General features: G+C 43.4%; 1 protein-coding gene and 1 long non-coding RNA gene across 2 annotated transcripts in view; both read right to left on the bottom strand.

Annotated features, from left to right (window-relative positions):
• Window positions 1-3626: 3626 nt before the first annotated feature.
• Window positions 3627-17009, bottom strand: part of LOC310636136 (amine sulfotransferase-like) — a gene marked incomplete at both ends in the record, with an annotated part of 23574 nt that continues 10191 nt past the window's right edge. Inside the window, 5 exon segments of the mRNA XM_083355681.1 lie at window positions 3627-3652; window positions 3655-3786; window positions 14761-14941; window positions 15639-15733; window positions 16888-17009. The exon segment at window positions 16888-17009 is cut by the window's right edge and continues 5 nt beyond it. Of these exon segments, the coding sequence (XP_083211807.1) occupies window positions 3627-3652; window positions 3655-3786; window positions 14761-14941; window positions 15639-15733; window positions 16888-17009 (556 nt within the window).
• On the bottom strand, window positions 9409-10194 carry LOC310636189. Its single transcript, XR_014491628.1, has 2 exons — window positions 9980-10194; window positions 9409-9801 (listed from the first exon to the last, which is right to left on the bottom strand). It is a non-coding gene; the product is annotated as an uncharacterized lncRNA (long non-coding RNA).

Genomic DNA, 17009 nt, shown 5'->3' with positions numbered 1-17009 from the left:
TTAAAACAGATTTAAAAATAGGTTACAAATAGGTTAAAAGTAGGTTAAAATGCAGTTTTAAAAGGAGTTAAAAGTTAAAATAAAAATAAAATGAATAAAAGAAAGCTTTTACTTTTGGAGGAGCTCTTTACAGCCTTTGATGCCTGTCCCCTAATAAATGTATGTAGAAAACCTGATGTAATAATGTAATAAAACCAGTTTTCCCCTTGTCCCTTCTCTACACATTTCTTTCAGAAAAAAGCCCTAACTGAATCAGTTAGCAGTTGTTCAGAACATTCATGAATGTTCAACCATTGATAAAAGGGAACTCTTGATGCAGCTGCATTTTTATTTATATAGAGCATAGAAAAATAGGACTAGAAGGGACATTGGAGATCTTCCAGTCCAACCTCTTACTCAAGGAAGATGCCTTAGACCATCTCAGTCAAATGGTTGTCCAGTCTATTTCTGAAATCCTTCCGTGATGGAGTACCCACAACTCCTGGAGGAAAGCTATTCCATTGATTAATTGTTCTCACAGAAATTTCTCCATATTTTAAGTTGGACCATTCTTTAACAATCTTTCACCTATTACTTCTTGTCATGCCTTCTGGTGCTTTGGAGAATAAGTCAGTCCCCTCTTCTCTGTGACAGCCTCTCTAGTACTAGAAGAAGTTATTGAATTATTCCACAAAGGACGAGAGGGAGGCGGCAGGCAGGGTTTCAGGCGTTTATTTGGCTTCCAGCTCCGGACAGCTGACAGGTGCACAAAACCGGCTTATATAGAAAACTGTCAAACATAACAACCAATCATGGAACCGTGCTTTCCCGCCGCTAGGGCGGCAGCCAATAGCCTTCCGGCAGTCTGACAGCTCCTGGGGGCTGTGCTCACTTGGCTGCTTGGGGAATCCGCCAGCTGACTGGCCGGCTGGCTGGTGGACCTGTTTGGGAACCGGCGTTCTGACAGCTTCGGCGGCTGTCAGCTGGATCGGTCTTGGCGCATGCGTGAATGCTCCTGGTAGCCCTTTTGACAGCTGTCACTGTCAATGGCTGCCTGTTGGCTCGTGAGCATGCGTGACTTCTTCCGGCAGCCTTTTGACAGCTGTCAACTGTCAACGGCTGCCGAGTTAGGGTTTCCCTGTTGGGACCGAAGGCTCCCGGGGGATTGGTATGTAACAGTTATCATGTCCCCCTAATCATTCTCCTCAAAAGACTAAACATACCTAACTCCCTCAATCATTCATCTCTAAAAGAATGCAAATTATCAGCTGTCTGCAACAAATATAAATCCTTCCATTTCCCCATCAGCCAGTCAGACCTGAAGAAGCTTCTTGTAGGAGAAGCGAAACTTCTTCAAAGAAAAAAAAGTCCAATTACCTCTGGAAAAAAGTTTTTATTTTGAAAACTATTAAAATATTTAGTAGTGATGCAATTGCTTCTAGATCGAACTCATCAACATTCCTTATAATAATTTACATATGAGAAAATAAAATTCAAACTAAATAGTATTGGAATTTAACAACAGGGTGTATGATGAATAGATTTCGCTGTATGTATCTATGATTTAGCTGAACCCTGAATAATGAAGCAGAGTTCTTAAGGCCAAAATAATGGATGGATTTACAACTGCTTTGGAACTTTTAAAATAAAAGTCTCATGGCCATTGTCCAAAACCCATTTGAGGATTGTTTTTGTACTGCTTGGAAAATAAAACACTGTAAAATGGGTAGCATTGTCTCTCGTTTCTTTAAAGCTATGATGAAGAAGTGGAGATGGAATAGAATAAAACAACTGATGGGTTAACCTTCTTATAAAAGGAAAATAACAGGGCCTTTTCTTCAATCTGCTTTCCCTACAGAGAACTTGAGGATATCTCCATTATTATTAACATCCCCCCCTATCTATTTTTTTTCTTTTCCTCTTTTACCTCAGCTCTTATCGTTTATAATGATAAGAGCAAACTCTTTTTTAAAAAAGTCATTTTCCACGATGGGGTTGACCATATAAACTTGATTAATAAATAAAATCAATAAACTAGCCTTCTAGAAAGGACATTGAACTTTTGATCCACTGTACTAACCAATTCCAAATTTTTCAAGGCGCTTAGTTAAAAATTTTCTGGATCTTCCTTAAATTGTTTTTAGAGTAAAATGGGCAGCCTATAAATTTAACAAATGAGAAATGTTTTTCACAGGTTCATATTTTCTATGAACAAACCTCAGCAGATAGCTTTAATTCCAAGTCAATTCCCAACTCCTGAAGGCAGAATGGATGGACACGAATGAATCTGACATGACTTCCCAGTTATAGTGTAAGAAGTGAAAATAGCACCTCCTTCAGGCTGGTGAAGGAACAGCTCTCGCTTTTCCTCCGTCCTTGTGCATTTTCATCTTCTGTAGGCAGAAAGAGCTGGGCACAGCTGCCAGTTGCTGCTGTGATTCTGAGCTTCCGTAGATGAGGGCTTTTGAAAGAAAAAAGTATGAATGTCTCACTCTTTCAAAACCTATCAACTCCTTGCCCCCATCATACAGCTTGTGGGTGGGTAGAGTTTTGAAAGAGAGCCAGATCCTGCTCCATAGAAGCCTCCAAAACAACCTGGGGAATTGGCAAATAGACTGCCATCTATAGAAAAACAGGAAAGCAGACATGCCACATTCATTATATCTGCAAGCCCACAAACAGCTGCTCATCAAAGCAGGCATGTTCATATGAATATTTCTACCTCACATTCATGGCTCATGGCACAGAATGAAAGGGTTAGAGTTAACCTGTCAGTTCACCACCTTTCCAAAGTCCATCCTACATCACTACCTTGATGTTCTGAAGGAAGAAAGGCAGCAAAACCAGAAAACTGGATTAATAATTTAGCTGAAGACACTCTGAAAATAAGGGCATCGCCATTCAGGGACAAGCCAAAAGAGAGGCAATAGATGCAGGAAAGACAACTATAAGGTAAAGGTAAAGGTTCCCCCGCACATGCGTGCTAGTCGTTTCTGACTCTAGGGGCCGGTGCTCATCTCCGTTTCAAAGCCGAAGAGCCAGCGCTTGTCCGAGGACGTCTCTGTGGTCATGTGGCCGGCAGGACTAGATGCCAAAGGCGCACGGAACGCTGTTACCTTCCCACCATAGTGGTCCCTATTTTTCTACTTGCATTATTATGTGCTTTCAAACTGCTAGGTTGGCAGAAGCTGGGACGAGTAACAGGCGCTCACTCTGTTACGTGGCACTTGGGATTCGACCTGCCAAACTGCCAACCTTCTGATCGACAAGCTCAGCATCCTAACCCACTGAGCCACCACGTCCCTTAGGACAACCATACCCCAGTATAGTTCCACTCCTAACTAAAGGCAATAGAGAAGGCTATATAAGAAAATCTCATGCTGGGACTTGTAAAAAAAATTACGGTAAGTGTATGTAGGAATCAGCTGGACATCAAATATCAAAATTCTAGTGCATTTGGCTTCATTTGCAGAATCAAAATACAAATTAGGGTTAGGGTTTCTGCAGATTTTATTATAGTTAAGATTAGCACAGAATTTACTGTTGCTGTCTTCTGTGATCTTTAAAGAGTTACATAAAGGTTACAAGGTAACATAAAGACCATTCTTGGAAGGTCATCTTTGATTCCAGCCATTTGAAGTTGTGCATCACACATTATTTTCCTCCACTGAGTGGAAATAGGCTCAGGATCCTCCTGAATATCCCAGCAGAACCTGAAGGGCAGCTTTTCCATCCTCTCCTTAAAGACACGGTCAAACCTTTCACTCTGGGCAACAGTCATGATGTTCTTCCAGTCCCCAACAGTGCCTAGGAAACAGTGGTTTAAAAAATGTCAATAGTTTTTGTATTCAATTAAACCAGAGGCTATTTATGTCACCCTGTCATCAAAATGTTTGTTCTTATACTGGTATGTGATTACATTTGGGTAGGGATGTATATTTGTAACACTTCATGGTTTCAGGAGGGGGCTATAAAGATGAAGATCAAAAGACTTCTTCTGGAGAAGAAGAACAACAAGAGGAGGAAACAGAGGAAAATGGTGCTGGAGGAGATCAAGCTACAATCTCTTTGGATGATCCTAGAGAGCAAAGAGTGACGCGTGCTGCTTTAAAACGAGCAAAGAAAATAAAAGAACAAGATCAGCAAAAGTCTTCAGATTCTTCACAACGCATTCATAGCCAAGCTGTGGGAGGAGCACGGCCTAAAGTAACCAGTCCTATCAAAGCTGTGGTCCAAGAGCTTTTCGGGGATATACATGGCAACTAAATTTTTAACCTGGAATGTTAATGGACTAAACTCACCGCAGAAGAGGAAGAAAGTTTTTCAATATTTAAAACAATTTAAGATAGATGTTATATGCCTGCAAGAAACGCATATTAGAGTTTTGGATCAAAAGTATTTATTGAACTAGAGGCTGGGTACGCAATTTGTTGCTTCTGCAGAGAATAAGAAAAATGGAGTGGTTGTTTATGTTAAAAGTGCCTTAACAGCGGACCTAATTGAAGCAGATAAGCATGGAAGATATGTTATGATCGAGCTGTTGTTTGAAGGTAAAAAGACGCTTTTAGTTGGATTATATGCTCCAAATCAACAACAAGCTGACTTTTTTAGCTTACTTCATACAAAGCTTACCCAGTTGGATTATAAATCCTTTATTTTTATGGGGGACTGGAATGGAGTTATGGATGTACAGTTGGATAAGGCTGGAGCCTTTAAACGCATTCCAAGTCACACTAGACTGCCTAAATCTTTTTTTGAAATGAAGGATGACCTGGAATTGCGAGATATTTGGCGTGAGAGACATTTGCGGGAGAAGGATTATACATTTTATTCTGATAGACACCAATCTTTTTCGAGGATTGATTTTATTTTGTTGACTAATGATCTTGTTTTGAGAACTAAAAAGGTGAAAATCTGCGCAAGAATTATCTCTGATCACAGTCCAGTGTGGTTGGAGATTGATAAGGAAAGAGGAGATAGACGCTCATGGCGCGTAAATGAGAATTTGTTTAGAAATCAGAGAAATGTGGAAGAATGCAAACAGCGGATGAAGGATTTTTTTGAGATGAATATGAATAAGGGTACCTCTATGGATATGGTTTGGGATGCTAGCAAGGCCTATATGAGAGGGGTGTTGATATATATGAATAATAGACATAGACGTGCAGTGGAAACTAGAAGGAAAGAACTGGAGAATGAAATAAAGGAAAAAGAAAAGGCTTTGATTTTGAACCCAGAGGAGGTGAAGATCAAGGAGGCTATTAGACTGTTACGAGGACAATTTGATAAATTAATGGCTGATCAAGTGGCGACCAATCTGCGGTTTGCTAGGCATAATACTTTTTGCAATGCTAATAAGCCAGGCAGATGGTTGGCTTATAGACTGAGGAAAAAACAAAGGGCATCTAATATAGATAAGATTGAGTATAAAGGAAGGGTTGTGTATCAACAGAATCTTATTAAGGATGCCTTTGTGGATTTTTATTCGAAATTATATACTAAAGAGGACATTAATGCAAAAGATATTGATACGTATTTGGAGAAGGCTAGCATCCCGGTTCTTACGCAAGTACAAAAATAGGGGATTAACCAACTGATTACAGAAGAAGAAATTTTTACAGCTATTAAGGAACTGAAGGTGGATAAAGCACCAGGCACTGATGGCTTGACTGCGGCCTATTATAAAAACTTACAATTAGAGATGATAAAACCGTTAAAGGAACTGTTCCAGACAATCCAGAGGGGGGGAAAGGTGCCCCCGTCTTGGAGAACAGCTTTTATCTCTTTGATTCCGAAGGAAGACCAGGATGCTACTTTAGTTAAAAATTTCAGACCGATATCGCTTTTAAATACAGATTATAAGATATTTGCTAAGGTTTTGGCTAATAGACTGATGAGGGTTCTGCAACAGGTGATTCATGGGGACCAAACGGGGTTTATTAGTGGAAGACAAATGAAAACTAATGTGAGACATATAGTTGATGTGTTAGAGTTTTTGGAAAGGCACAACCAGATCTCTGCTGCGCTAATCTTTTTAGATGCTGAAAAGGCTTTTGATCAATTGAACTGGCAATTTTTGTTGAAAGTTTTAGACAAAATGGATTTTGGGGAAAATTTTTTACAACCGATTAGGGCATTATACCAAAAACAAACTGCCCGAATTATAGTTAACAATAGTTTGACAACAGTATGTAATATTGAGAAGGGCACAAGGCAAGGGTGTCCGCTATCGCCCTTGTTATTTATATTAACATTAGAGATATTATTGGTTAAGATTCGGAATTCGGAAAAAATTAAGGGGATACAAGTTGGAGATCAGGATTACAGATTGAGAGCATTTGCAGATGATCTGGTTGTTACAGTGACCCAGCCAGAGAACTCTGTTGTGGACCTGATGGAGATAATAACACAATATGGGAAGGTTTCTGGATTTAAAGTAAATATACAGAAAACTAAAATTTTGGCTAGAAATATGACAGTTTCGCAGAAGGCTCTCCTAGAAGGATTAACTGGATTTGAGATTGTTAAAAGGGTTAAATATTTGGGGGTGATTTTGTCGCCCTCTAATACAAAGCTATATAAAAATAATTATGAAAAGTTATGGGGGAAAATCCAAAAAGAACTGGAGAGTTGGGAAAAATTGCAATTGTCTTTGTTGGGACGGATTGCAGCAGTGAAAATGAATGTCCTGCCCAAATTTTTATTCTTATTTCAAATGATACCGATTCTTAAGAAAGACTCTAACTTGGAGGAATGGCAGCGTGGTATCAATAAATTTGTGTGGGCAGGGAAAAAGCCACGAGTTAAACTTAAGATTATGCAGGATACTCGTGAGAGAGGTGGCCTTAAAATGCCTAATTTTAAATTATATTATGAAGCTGCTGCACTAGTAGGAATAAGTGATTGGATTAATTTGACACAATCGAGGTTATTAAATCTTGAGGGCCATGATCTGTTGTTTGGCTGGCATGCATATTTGTTGTATGATAAGAAGGTAGATACTGTGTTTAGGATGCATATTTTAAGACAGGCATTGCTGAGAGTTTGGAAGAAGTATAGACATAAGTTAAGCAGCAAGATACCATTGTGGGCAATCCCAAAACACGCAATAGAAAATATACATGCTGGTTTCAAACATGATGAGACTACTTACAAGGAAATTTTAAGTTTGGAAAGGAATATTTGGTGCTTGAAATCATATAGTTTCTTGCGAGAAGAGAAGGTTGTTCAGACTTGGTTTCAATATATTCAGTTACAGGCCAGGTGGAAAGAAGACCAAAAAAATGGATTTGCAACGACTGATGAAAATTTGATAAAGCAAATTAGAAATCAAGGACCAGCACATATTAAACGGATATATCTTGCATTGATAGAGATCGATTCAGAAACAGAGCTTGTTAAGGATTGTATGATAAAATGGGCCCAAAACATTCAGGAAGTTATTACAATGGACACGTGGGAAAAGATCTGGGTGAGGAATGTAAAATTCACTCAAGCTCAAAGTCTAAGAGAGAACTTTTACAAAATGTTTTATAGATGGCATCTAGATCCTAAAAAGCTTGCAAGTATGTATCCGAATTATCAGCCTAAATGTTGGAGGTGTGGTGATGAAGAGGCAACATTTTTTCACATATGGTGGACATGTAAAAAGGTCAAGGCTTTTTGGATAAAAGTCTGGTGGAATATGCAGAAGATTTTTAAACGGAGGATAAAGTTTTGTCCGCAATTTTTTTTGTTGGGAATAATTGTTGACGCTACAGTTGTGGACTCTAAGTTGATGTTGAATTTAGTTACGGCAGCAAGACTTTTGATAGGTCAATATTGGAAGAAAGAGGAACTGCCGACTATACAAGAGTGGATTTTAAAGGTTTCCGACTTGGCAGAGATGGCGAAGATTTCGGCCTATTTGAAAGATTACTCGCAAGAACATTATATTATGGAATGGAGAAAATGGATTGAGTTTATCCAGAATAAGTATAGGGTCAAGAAGTTTTATCTAGCATTTGAATAAGTCTTCTTTCGTTTTCTTTTTTCTTTTTTTATTTTGTCTTCTATATATATTTAATAATGCTAAGTTTTGTTTGATCCTATATAAGTTAGAGAGTGATGGATTTTAGAATTTATAGTTGTTAGTATATGGTTGTTTATGATTGCTTTTTTATATATATATACCTTGTATTTAGCTCTGGGAAGTCCGGGGGGGGGAGGGGGGTTGGGGGGAGGTGGGGGGGAGGAGGGAGGGGGGGAGGGGGGAAGGGGGGAGGTAGGGAGGGGAGGAGGGAGGGGGAAGGGGTTTTTTTTAAGGAAAACTGTATTTTTAAAACTTTTCAATTAAAAAAAAAAAGACTTCCAGATATGGTTTCCACCCTGCAATTACCTTGCTTACTATGGGTTTCTTGGAGCCTGAGAATGAGGATAATAGTTTGTAAAACATAATTAACTTGGAACATTTCACATTTCTCCATTATCAGAGGAATGCCTAGCCACCTCCTTGTCTACCAAACAGTTCTTACAAATCTGCATTGATAGGTTTTGGGCAGGAAGCTGTTACCTTACTATTTTAACTATTGTAGAGCTGGATTACAGAGGGAAGGCTTGATAGAAGGGCAAAGATCTCTCTACCTAGAAGGTGTTGACTAATTCCCCTGCCATAGTAATCTCTTATTGGGAAGTCATAGAGCTAATGGTTACCAGTGAGGTTCAAATAATCTTGAATTCACCCTATTGCAGGGGTGTCAAACTCAATTTCATCGAGGGCCACATCAGCATTATGGCTGCCCTCGGGGGGCCGGGTGGGTGTGACCAAGTGGGCGTGACCAAGTGGGTGTGGCCAAGTGGGCGTGGCCAAGTGGGCGTGGCCATCTCAATGCTGCTCACTCAGCGCAGCTGACTCGAGATACCTGGATCAGGAGAGAACAAGTTGCACCGGCTAATTTGATGTGGGGACATGTCATTGCCCCACAAGCTCTTCACCTCCCCAAACTTCTGCAGCCAAGCATGTGCACATACACACGCACTATATTCCACGTTTAGGGGCTTTTATCCACAGAGGATGGAAAGGGCCTTCTTCCCAAGCCCAGGCATGATTGGTAGTTTGTTAGCTCAGATATAGATAGCCTCCTAGTCTCCAAGCTTGAAGTGTGTGTGTGTTTGTGTGTGTGTGTGGGGGGGTTTCCTTCTTCTGCCTTGACAGATCTCTGGAGAGCAAGAGGAGGCAGGGGAGCAGCACTTCCCAGTCCTGCATGCTCCTCTCCAGAGATCTTTCAAGGCAGAAGAAGTTGGAGGAAACTGCTTCCTGGAAACTTTCACCACATCAAGCATCATGGTTGCCTTCAAAGGGCCAGTTGCATGTAGGACCATTGTATCATATTAGTTCAGAAGTGTATTATGCCTAAGAGTGGGGCAAAAAGGAATAAAATTTCAAATATGAACAAATAAATTATTTATTTCAAATAAATCTGCAAAAACACATTTAAAACAAAGAAAAAAACAAGCTTTTTAGTTCTCATGCCATTTTGTCCGAACTGGATGTTTGGCATCTTTTCCTGGCTACAAGTTCATCCACGTTTGGGGATAGGTTTTGAGTGGTGGATACTCTCAGGATAGAGTGGAGGTGTGCATCCGTGAGCTGACTTCTGTGTGCGCTTTTGTTCACCCTCATGACAGAGAAAAGTTGCTCACAGAGGTATGTACTCCCAAACATGGAGAGCATTCGAGCAGCTTGTAGGCGGAGTTGGGGCATTGTTTCAGGGATGAACCTGGTGAACTGTGCGGGTCCTACAGAATCGTACTTTCCCTTCAGTGTGCTGTTACATTGGAGTTCTATCAACTCCATCTGGATATTTACAGGAGCACTCTCCACTTCAACTGAAAATGGATTGCTGAGCAGTCCAAAACTGAATTTCTGTTTTTCAAAATCAGCAAAGCGACGTGTAAACTCCATTTGAAGTGTGCTCAGTTTATTAGCAAACTCAGCATTTGAGAAGGCAGTGGTGGAGACCTGGTTTTTTATTGTTTGGCAACTGGGAAAGTGACTCAAGTTTCCTTGCTGCATGTGAGTCTCCCACAGTCGCAGCTTTACTTGAAAAGCTTTCACAGCATCATACATGTCTGTGATCACACGGTCCCGTCCCTGAAGCTGTAGGTTTAGTGCACTGAGATAATTAGTAATGTCACATAGAAATGCTAATTCACACAGCCACTTTTCATCCTTCAATTCTGTGCAGTCTTTTCCTTTGCTTTCAAGAAACTGACAAATTTCCATGCGTAATTCAAAAAATCTGTTGAGCACTTTCCCTCGACTTAGCCATCGCACCTCTGTGTGATAAGGGAGATCACCAAGTTCAGAATTGATTTCTTCAAGAAAAGTCTTAAATTGATGGTGATTTAAACCTTTGGCTCTTATAAAGTTAACTGTCTTTGTTACAGTGTGCATTACATGGTCCATTTTCAGGGCTTTGCCACATAGTGTTTCTTGATGTATAATGCAGTGATATGCTGTCAGCTCACCTGTGCAATTCTCACTCTTCATTTTGTCTCGCATCCTTCCTACTAGTCCACTCTTTTCCCCGCACATTGAAGGTGCTCCATCTGTTGTGAGTCCTATAAGTTTGTCCCAGGGTAGTTTCATGTCATGTATACTTTTGGATACTGCTTCAAATATGTCCTTCCCTGTGGTAGTGCCATGCAGTGATGTTATATCCAGAAGCTCCTCCGTAATGCATAAACCTGAGTCCACTCCACGGATGAAGATTGTCAGCTGTGCTGTGTCAGAGACGTCAGTGCTCTCATCCACAGCAAGGGAATAAGCAATAAATTCTTTTCCCTTTTCAACCAATTGTCCTTGCAAATCAGTGGCAAGCTCACATATCCGATCAACAACAGTATTTCTGCTTAGGCTTATGTTTGAAAAAGCTTGCTTTTGGTCTGGACACATGACTTCGCACACTTTAATCATGCAGTGCTTCAAAAACTCCCCCTCTGTAAATGGCCGGGCTGATTTGGCTATCTCTTCTGCTACTATAAAACTAGCTTTCACAGCAGCTTCACTTTGTGATTTTGCTTTTCTGAACATATGCTGCCGTGACATCAGGCTCTTTTTCAACTCTTCCACCTTCTGTGCTTTCTGCTCCATGTTCAAGTTTTTGTACTTGTCCTGATGCTTCGTCTCATAGTGCCGTCTCAAGTTATACTCTTTAAATACAGCCACAGTAGCTCCACAAACAAGGCACACAGCCTTATCTTCAATGTCAACAAACAGGTACTCTGGCTCCCACCTCTTTTGAAAGCATCTTTTTTCAAAGTCCACTTTCCGTTTGGCCATTTTGGGGGATTTAAATATTGGCACGCAGGTCTTCTTCCCTGCAGATAAATATATGGATGAGACTGGACAGAAAGCTCAAAGTCTCAGGTACTGTGTGAGGCAAGCAGTTGTGAGCACACTAGGTAGGTATCCTAAGATGCTGCAAGTCCAGATGTTTGGAGTAGGTTTAGCAACATAACAGCATCTGTGGAGAGAAAGCAAGAAAGCAGCCCTCTTTGATACAATTGAAATTATATGTTTTATGCAAGAGATCCTGTATGGATGGAGGAAAAAATCAGCAATCCACCATCACTCAGAAGCTGGTCTAGCAGCCACAAGGACTACTCAGCCTCCATTTCTGATCAGATTCTGATATTTGCAAGGGGGGGGGGAATCAAGACACATCCAGCTTTCCCAAATAGGAAACAAGGAACCACTTGCTCCATTTTTTCCCAACAACTCTCCTATGTCCATGAAGCCCAGAAATAGAGTTCAAAATCCCTGAAATATCTATCCAAAATTTAGCTTTTGCAAGCAATGCTGATTCTCTCAAGGTCTGTCAGTCTGTCCTTTGGGGGAGACCCAAAGCAACCCTCCATTGATTTCAACTTATTTTCCACCAAGAGACTGAGCATAATGAGGTTTGGGGACCCAGGGGGCAAGGGGATGGGGCTCATGGGGGCACTGGCAGGGATGGTCCACGGAAAAGGAGGCCAGTGACATGTGATTCAGGCTGGGAACATGCGGGGGAGGGGGAGAAGCAACTCCAGGAAAGAGGGATGGAGCCAGTCTGGGCACTGCCCAAGATTGCAGGAGGGCGGCTGCTGCTTCACTCTTGTGGCTCTGCAGAAGTGGCTCCGCTCCTAGGGGCGCGCGCGTCTGGGCTGGGGCGCTGCAGGATCGGGCCGGGCGCCTCGCCTCGCCCTCCGCAGCGCCCGAACGGGGAAAGAAACAGCTGAGCTCGGCTCCCCTCCCGCAAGCGTGTCTGGGCTGGGGCGCTGCAGGATCGGGCCGGGCGCCTTGCCTCGCCCTCCGCAGCGCCCGAATGGGGAAATTAACCGCTGAGCTCCCCTCCCGCAGGTGTGTCTGGGCTGGGGCGCTGCAGGATCGGGCCGGGCGCCTTGCCTCGCCCTCCGCAGCGCCCGAATGGGGAAATTAACCGCTGAGCTCCCCTCCCGCAGGTGTGTCTGGGCTGGGGCGCTGCAGGATCGGGCCGGGCGCCTCGCCTCGCCTCGCCCTCCGCAGCGCCCGAACGGGGAAAGAAACAGCTCGGCTCCCCTCCCGCAGGCGTGTCTGGGCTGGGGCGCTGCAGGATCGGGCCCGGCACCTCACCTCGCCCTCCGCAGCACCCGAACGGGGAAATTAACAGCTCAGCTCGGCTCCCCTCCCGCAGGCGTGTCTGGGCTGGGGCGCTGCAGGATCGGGCCGGGCGCCTCGCCTCGCCTCGCCCTCCGCAGCGCCCGAACGGGGAAAGAAACAGCTCGGCTCCCCTCCCGCAGGCGTGTCTGGGCTAAGGCGCTGCAGGATCGGGCCCGGCACCTCACCTCGCCCTCCGCAGCGCCCGAACGGGGAAAGAAACAGCTGAGCTCGGCTCCCCTCCCGCAGGTGTGTCTGGGCTGGGGCACTGCAGGATCGGGCCGGGCACCTTGCCTCGCCCTCCGCAGCGCCCGAACGGGGAAATTAACCGCTGAGCTCCCCTCCCGCAGGTGTGTCTGGGCTGGGGCGCTGCAGGATCGGGCCCGGCGCCTCACCTCGCCTCGCCCTCCGCAGCGCCCGAACGGGTAAAGAAACAGCTCGGCTCCCCTCCCGCAGGCGTGTCTGGGCTGGGGCGCTGCAGGATCGGGCCCGGCACCTCACCTCGCCCTCCGCAGTGCCCGAACGGGGAAAGAAACAGCTGAGCTCGGCTCCCCTCCCGCAGGCGTGTCTGGGCTGGGGCGCTGCAGGATCGGGCCGGGCGCCTTGCCTCGCCCTCCGCAGCGCCCGAACGGGGAAATTAACCGCTGAGCTCCCCTCCCGCAGGTGTGTCTGGGCTGGGGCGCTGCAGGATCGGGCCGGGCGCCTCGCCTTGCCTCGCCCTCCGCAGCGCCCGAACGGGGAAAGAAACAGCTCGGCTCCCCTCCCGCAGGCGTGTCTGGGCTGGGGCGCTGCAGGATCGGGCCGGGCGCCTTGCCTCGCCCTCCGCAGCGCCCGAACGGGGAAATTAACCGCTGAGCTCCCCTCCCGCAGGCGTGTCTGGGCTGGGGCGCTGCAGGATCGGGCCCGGCGCCTCACCTCGCCCTCCGCAGCACCCGAACGGGGAAATTAACAGCTCAGCTCGGCTCCCCTCCCGCAGGCGTGTCTGGGCTGGGGCGCTGCAGGATCGGGCCGGGCGCCTCGCCTCGCCTCGCCCTCCGCAGCGCCCGAACGAGGAGATGAAATGCCAAAGCGTGCCGGCAGAAGTAACAGAGCTCTTTCTCTGGCCTCCTCAAGTCCGCCTTTCTTCCTGGGCGCCTCATCCCCTCACCAGAGACTGTCCACCCCCACCCGGACAGCAAGTAGAAAAAGGTCCCACTCACCTTCCCACTCCTCCTGTTTCTTCCTCCGTTGACTCCACGTGCAGTCCAAAGAAGCAAAGAAGTTTGGCAGTCCCACAAACCAAAGAAGTTCATTCAATCAATTCGAACTTTTAGAGTTGGTTTTTTTTTTGTGAGCAGTTTGAATTGATCGATTGAATTTTTTTAGTCCCACTTTTTTTTTTGGAACTGGGAGGAGGCTGCCTGGGCTCTGGCCAATGAGCTGTCGAGGGGCTAACGAGCTGCAAATGTTGCTGGGCTCCACCAGCCCACGTGCACTTGCCTCCTACTGAGCAGGTGCTCAGCCGGGCCGGCGCCAAGGTGGTGGGGGCCGGACCTTTGTAATTTCTGGGAGAGTTGTGCGGGCCGGATTCAATCATATGGCGGGCCGTTTGTGGCCCGCGGGCCTTGTGTTTGACATGTCTGCCCTATTGGAACTGGCCCCATGATTAAGTGAAATGACTGATGGTTCTTTGAGCATTGTCTATGTTTGTATAGGCTAAAGGAGGCATTTCTAAGACTGGAAGACCATGCCCCAGGTGGAGAGTGGAGAAGTTGTGTCTCCACCACCCAAAAGTGGGTAGTGTCACCCAGAACGATCCCACTCCCAAAGGATCATTAAACTATGCAAACAGCACATTAGTCATAGAAACCATCAAATTATACTCATGCCCAAAATTTGTCAGGATGAAAAAGAGGACACTACCTTAACATTGGTACAGCTAAGAAAGACATATGACTGCCTCAGTTACATGCTGGCAATCAGACTAATGCAAAATCATGGAGAGTCAGTAGAAAGAGAGAGGATGTAAGGACATGTTTATACAATTTAAAAAGTGCCTTTCAGATGAAGTAATTCTGGTTTCAGATGAAGTCTGCCATATTCCACAAGCATAGCCTCAGGAGTATGAATTACTACCGAGTTACCTTTGCGAAGAAAGTCCCCTTTGCTGAAATCTATCTGATCAGAAGTGATGAATTTGTAGTTTGCTCTAGAATCCACTTTCATGTTATCAAATGTAGCTTTATCCACCACCTCATCCACCTCCTTTTCACTTAGTTCTTTTCCTAGGAAGCTGCATATTTTCAGTACAGAACCTCTCAGATCCTGCAGTTTGATACAGCTTTATATTAGGTCAGCCACAACAATGGAGAAAAGGTGGAAAAGTTTGTTGATATCTGACATATACATATACATATACATATATATATTTATATGCCACAATTTTCCTAATATTCAGTCTTACATTTTTAGCAATTTTGCCCACATTAGAGGCTGGCCAGTTGTCAAATCAGATTAAATAAATGTCTTGGCCTCTCTTCAAAATGATGGCTGTGGTTGAGTTGAATCAATTTCTTTTGAGCCAAAACAGGAAAATATTAAATGAGACTTTTGCAAAACATTTTGCTGAATTAGAAATCCATTGTGCTTATCTATTAAATCAGTAACTCTATCAAAGAATAAGGTCAACTTAATTTTACCTGACTTGTCTGCAACTACAGTACAAGCTGGATCCTGTAATTTCTAGCATGTCTAGATAAGTATTTACAAATTCACTGTTCATTAATCTGATGCCACGGTGGCAACAGTCTAATTTTCTGGATCCTCCTCCTTTCTTTTGAAGAAGGGGCACTTAATTTTCTTCAAAACCCCCACCAGTCCTCCAAGATTTCACAGAAATAACCAAGAGTGGTTCTATAATCATCTCTGTAACTTCATTCTGCAATATTTGGCTATTCTAAACATCCCCTCATTTCTAAAGGTAAATAGTCATATTGTACTGCATGATATGTATACAACTTACCTTTTTCATTTCTTCATAAGAAAGGAAGAGAATATTGAAATTATCCTTATGAGTGCACCAGCCTTCTATATGGTCTAGCCACAAACTATTAGCCATTGATAGGAGAGAAATGAATTTAGCATAAGCATAAGAGCAGTCTTAAAAGTAACCCGATTCAGTTCAATTTCAGTGTTCCAACTAACAGATTGTCTTAGGGATACTGTATATTCTGAATGCTTTAATTTCCTCCATTGATCCTTATGAGCCAGGAGGCCTTCAGATCAAAGCATGATTGAGGGGGCCACCCAAATAACACTGGATGTGTAGTGGAGAGACAAGGAATGGAAGCCATAATAAATGTGGTTGAATACTCTCACTTGTTGGGGGGGGGCATTCCATCAAGATATCCCTATTTTGTTTTGTTTACTTTTGCTTTTCCTGATTTGGATCTTTGGAGCAATCTGGGCTATTTTTAAATTTCTGCAAATTTATTTATTTGTATTTATTTGTGTTTCACCTTTATTGTTTTTACAAATAACTCAAAGGGGCAAACATATTCAACACACCTTCTTCCTCATATTGTCCCCACAACACTCTTGTGAATTGGGTTGGGTTGAGAGAGAGTGATTGTCACAAGGTCACCCAGCTGGCTTTCATGGCTAAATTCACAGTCTTCTATTTTCTATTCTGGTGCCTTAATCACTAGACCAAATATTAAATATCAGACTTATTCCTGTTAGGTCTCTTCTGTAATCAACCCTTAAATTCTGCTCATGGAATTACACTTTTAGATATTTAGATATATTGGTTTTTTAGATACTGCATTTTTTTAAAAAAAAAACAGGTTAACTGTCAAGCTTTCAAATGAATATTAATTTTTATTAATTTTAGATTCTGTCCATCTATTTCCAACACAATCACCCCCTGATTTTAAACTACCAAACAACTATGCTCCATTTCTCTCAATATTAAATGAATCCCAGTATTTCTTGTCCCTGTCTTTTAATAAACTACCTTCTCTTGCCTTGCTTGCCTTTCCCAGTCACTTTTACATCATGAGTTGTCCTAGGACTCCTGTATTCTTCTCCACACATTCATGTTTGTCTAGAATTTATACAAATTACTGAATGAGTGAACCTTATTCTTATCTTATTTTAGGGGAGAGGGTGGATTCTTTGCTCCATGTGGGAAGTGCATTGAAATATATTCATACTTTCTTGTCCAAGACAAAAAAAATGACATGGCATTATCACACTCAAGATCTTCTTACCTTTGCCAACCAAAAACTTTTCCAAGAATGTATCAAAGTCTTTTGGAGTTTCTATTGTGACTGAAATTTTGTGAAAATGATACATAGAAACCAAGACATCCTTTGGATTTCTAAACACATAA

The sequence above is a fragment of the Vipera ursinii genome, assembly GCF_947247035.1.
Source record: "Vipera ursinii genome assembly, chromosome: 1".
Classification (NCBI taxonomy): domain Eukaryota; kingdom Metazoa; phylum Chordata; class Lepidosauria; order Squamata; family Viperidae; genus Vipera; species Vipera ursinii.
Note: the sequence above shows the minus strand (reverse complement) of the source record. Positions and strands in the feature narration are given on the sequence as shown.